Source organism: Chrysochloris asiatica, unplaced genomic scaffold (assembly GCF_000296735.1).
Source record: "Chrysochloris asiatica unplaced genomic scaffold, ChrAsi1.0 scaffold00071, whole genome shotgun sequence".
Taxonomy (NCBI): Eukaryota; Metazoa; Chordata; class Mammalia; order Afrosoricida; family Chrysochloridae; genus Chrysochloris; species Chrysochloris asiatica.
Genome location: NW_006408589.1, coordinates 88,029 through 92,162, shown reverse-complemented (window position 1 = coordinate 92,162; position 4,134 = coordinate 88,029). Strand labels below are relative to the sequence as shown.

Here is a 4,134-nt window from a genome sequence, read left to right as displayed (position 1 = left end):
AATAACAAAAGGGTTTTGATCTTGATTTGAATCTAGACTCTGCCACCTATTCAGAATGTGATGTCGTTGTAAGTTTCACTTTCCTCAACTAGTAAATGGAGACATTTATTATTCATGTGATGATTGTAAAGATTAAATGACATCATATACAGTGGGGCTTTAAGAAGTTTGTGGAAAAATTATCTTTTTTTTTTTTTTTTTTGCATCAAAGGCATCTCCTAACTTTATTAAAGGGCCCACGATGCAGAGTGAATATAAAACACAAAAAGTCCCGTCAGTTAAATAACAATAAAAAACCCCAAAAATGGAAAACTTGAGGGGGCAGGGGAAGAAGCCCCTGGGTCAGGGGCACAGGAAGCCCTACTCATGGCACCAGGCCTGGCTGCAGGGGTCCCCCACAGATATTGCTGTTGCTATGAGGTTGTGGGGGGCAGCGATTGTCCTGTGGGAGCCACCAGTCACCTGGGCTGAGGACCCTCACTTCTTTTGGGGTGTGCTCAGCTTCTGCATGCCCGGGATCTTGTCCAGCAGGTCAGAGATGAAGGCCTCAGTGGGTTTGTAACAGTCAACCAGCAGCTCCTTGACCCTGGCAGCCCGGGTATCATCACTCTCCATGTCCAGCAGCTCATCCAAGTCCATTTCCAGCTCTGGAATCACTTCTTCCTGGCAGTCATAGAGGCCTGTAAGCTGCTCCAAGATCCACTCTACCAGATTGAGGCGCTTCCGTAGCTCCTTACGGTCCTACTTGACTGTGACCTTCCCTTGGCGCATCACTGGGCCATTGTCGTCCGCGCCGCCCCCGGCCCTCGCCTGCGGCCCCAGGGGGACTCTGAGAGAAGACGCGGGGCCCTGGGCATCCACTGCCCGGTCCGGGAGCCCGGGCCACCAACGCCGTGCCCCCCGCGGGCCGCTGTCTGCCATGGCGGGCCTCGGGGGCCACTTGCACGTGCTGGGCCCCTCCCTGCGCTGCCGCCTCCGGCATGCCCGCCGGCTGGCTCGGTTTAGCTCGCGGGCTCCCATTATCTTTTAATTCCATTTTTCCATGAACTTTTTGAAGCTATCTCATGTAATATAGATAATGTCCCTTTATTCAGGACAATTTTACAATAGGACTTCTGGTATGGTGCTGTAGGATAAGCACTGGGCTGCTAACCTCAGGGTTGATGATTCAAACCCACCAGTTGCTCCTTGGAAACTCTATATGCAAGATCCCTATGAGTTGGAACCAGATGGCATTTAACAACGACAGCATTCTACAATATAGAACAATCCTTCAGTAGAGCTTCCAGACTAAGCCAGACTAGGAAGAAAGGCTTAGTGATCCACTTCTGAAAATTAGTCATTGAAGATCCTATGGATCACAATGGAATAATGTCCAACATACTGCTGGAAGATGAGCCCTGTAGGCTGGAAGATAGGACACAGTGCCTGCAACAACAGACTCAAACATAGCAGTGATTGTGAAGGTAGTGCAGGAATGGTCATGATTCATTCTGTTGTACACAAGGTTGCCAGGAAGTAGAGTGGACTTGATGGTAATTAGCAACACGCAAACCATCTGCAGTACAGATAAACCATCATGTATTTAACCCTCCTCCTGTTGACGGATGCTCAGGTTGTTTTCTATGTTTTATCACTCCCAAACTTGATGTCATTCTTATCCATATAGTGTTACATAAGACTTTTCCAACAGCTAGATTACACAAAGAGTGAGTTAGAGCTGAGTGACATATAGGGGCATTCATTAAATATTGGGGGGGGGGGATTTTTCATTGTACATAGTGACCCTATGTACAACAGAACAAAATATTACCAGACCCTGTGCCATCCTCAAATCATTGCTATGTTTTGGCCCATGGTTGTAACCACCTTGGACTCTTTCTCTTTTTCAATGACCTTTTACTTTACCAAGCATGATAACATTTTCCAGGGGCTGGTCCCTCCTGATAACATCACCCAAGTACATGAGGTAAAGGCCCACCATTCTTGCTTTGGAAGGGCATTCTGGCTGTATTTCTTCCAAGATGGATTTCTTCATTCTTCTAACATCCCATAGTATGTTTAAAATTCTTCACCAACACCATAACTCAAACTCAAATGCAAAAAAGGAAAGGCTGAGTAATCTGTAGCATGCATATGTATGTGTTGTTATTGTTGTTAAGTGCTGTTGAGTTGGTTCCAACTCATAGCAACCCTGTGTAGGATTTCCTGGAGCAGCCATTGAGTTTCAATTGCTGGCCTTGTGGTTGACAGTCCATTGCTGATCCTACGGGCGCCACACCAGGAGTCCATTAGGCACTGAGAAAGTATAGAAGGTCCACACCATAAGCAACGATGAGGGTTTAGAGTGTGTGATGGCCTAGATGTTTGTTATTCTCCGTATACCTTGGTGATATTTGCTGTAGTACAGTAAGCATGTTATTCCTTTGGAGATTTGGAAGGAAATTTTAAGAAAGAAGGTTTATTCTGTTAGCCATTGAAGAGGACATCCCTAAGACAGTGGCATGTACTCCAAGTGGCCATCCAGTTCTCTGTGTATGGAATGGAATGAGCTCCCCACAGAAGCCCATCTCTTCACAAAAGTTCATTTGAAACTTCTAGGATCTAGGCTTTAAAATCTAGGATATCGTGTTGGGTAAGATGGAGAGTCAGAGAAAAAGAGGAAGACCCCCAACGAGATCGATTGGCAAAGTGGCAGCATCAGTGGGCGTAAGTGTGGCAACAATTGTGAGTTTGGTCCAGGATCGGGCAGTGTTTTGTTCTGTTGTGCATAGGGTTGCTATGTACTGACTTGATGGAACCTAACAACAACAAGTCTTTTAAATTAAAAATATGACAGAAGTGGTTCTTTGGAACTCCATGAAGACAGGAACCATGGTGTTCTTTTGGCTCATCATTGTACTTCCAGTATCAGGAACAGCATTTGACACATTGTAGGCCCTCAAGAAGGAGCTCCTGGGTGGCACAAACAGTTAAGCACTTGATAATTAACCAAAAAGTTGGCGGCTCAAACCCACCGAGAAGCACCTCAGAAGACAGGCCTGGGGATTTGCTTCTAAAAGTTCATAGCCTTAAAAATCAGTGGTGTCATTAACGGGGTGCAGAGGATGTGGGCTACCATGTGACACTGTCAGAGTGGGTGGCATCAAAAGGACTGTCTATAAAGATTTTGTGCAGTGTTTCAGCAGAAATTCATTACTTTTTACAAAAATATCCCGAGAGTCAGTTATAACAACCAAAACATTTCGTAAGCTCAGCTTACGAGTGTTAATAAATTGACGAGACTAAAACTCTATGCTAACATACTTTTTGAACCTTCTAGTGTGCTCTGGACAGAGTTGTCATTATTACTCAATTATAAGGATACTTGGGATCTTCACACATGACAAACTCACACTTTTGTTTCCATTGCTGCCCGTGTTTTTACAGTCACTGATTTGGTCAAATTTCCTGTTTGTTTTGTCTTTAAATTGTGGTCATTAATATTTTTGAACCAATAACAATACATTTTTTTTTGAGAATGAAGTATTAACTAAAGGAAAAGAAGGAAGAGGATACAAATCCCAAAGGGCTTCCACTCTCTGTTACTATTATATAATGTTGCATCTAATAATGCTGTGGGAAGTAAGGAAAAACTGGACAAATTGTTGAATGATACAGAAAGCATCAAAAAAAGATGGAAGGAACACATAGAGTCATTGTACCAAAAGGATATGGTTGATGTTCAGCCATTTCAAGAGGTAGCATATGATCAAGAGCCAATGATACTGAAGGAGGAAGTCCAAGGTGCATTGAAGGAATCGGCAAAGAACAAGGCTCCAGGAATTGATGGAATACAAATTGAAATCTTTCAAGAAAGTGAGGCGGCACTGGAGGCACTCATTCATCTATGCCAAGAAATTCAGAAGATAACTATCTGGCCAACTGATTGGAAGAGATCCAAATTTGTGCCAACGGAAACATTCCAATGAAAAGTGACCCAACGGAAAGCATAAATCATCGTACATTATCTTTGATATCTCATGCGGGTAAAGTTTTACTAAAGGTAATACAGAAATGGCTGCAAGCATGCATTGACAGAAAACTTCCAGAGGTTCAAGCCAGATTAGGAAGAGGCTGTGGAACAAGGGATAT

At 43.9% G+C, this 4,134-nt stretch overlaps 1 protein-coding gene and 1 pseudogene across 1 annotated transcript in view; one reads left to right on the top strand and one right to left on the bottom strand.

The window, feature by feature from the left end:
- Positions 1 to 477: 477 nt before the first annotated feature.
- LOC102838727 lies at positions 478 to 921 on the bottom strand (annotated as a pseudogene).
- Positions 920 to 4,134, top strand: part of HRH2 (histamine receptor H2) — an 11,409-nt gene continuing 8,194 nt past the window's right edge. Inside the window, exon 1 of the mRNA XM_006864843.1 lies at positions 920 to 999. Within this exon, the coding sequence (XP_006864905.1) occupies positions 920 to 999 (80 nt within the window). The remainder of the gene's footprint in view (positions 1,000 to 4,134) is intronic.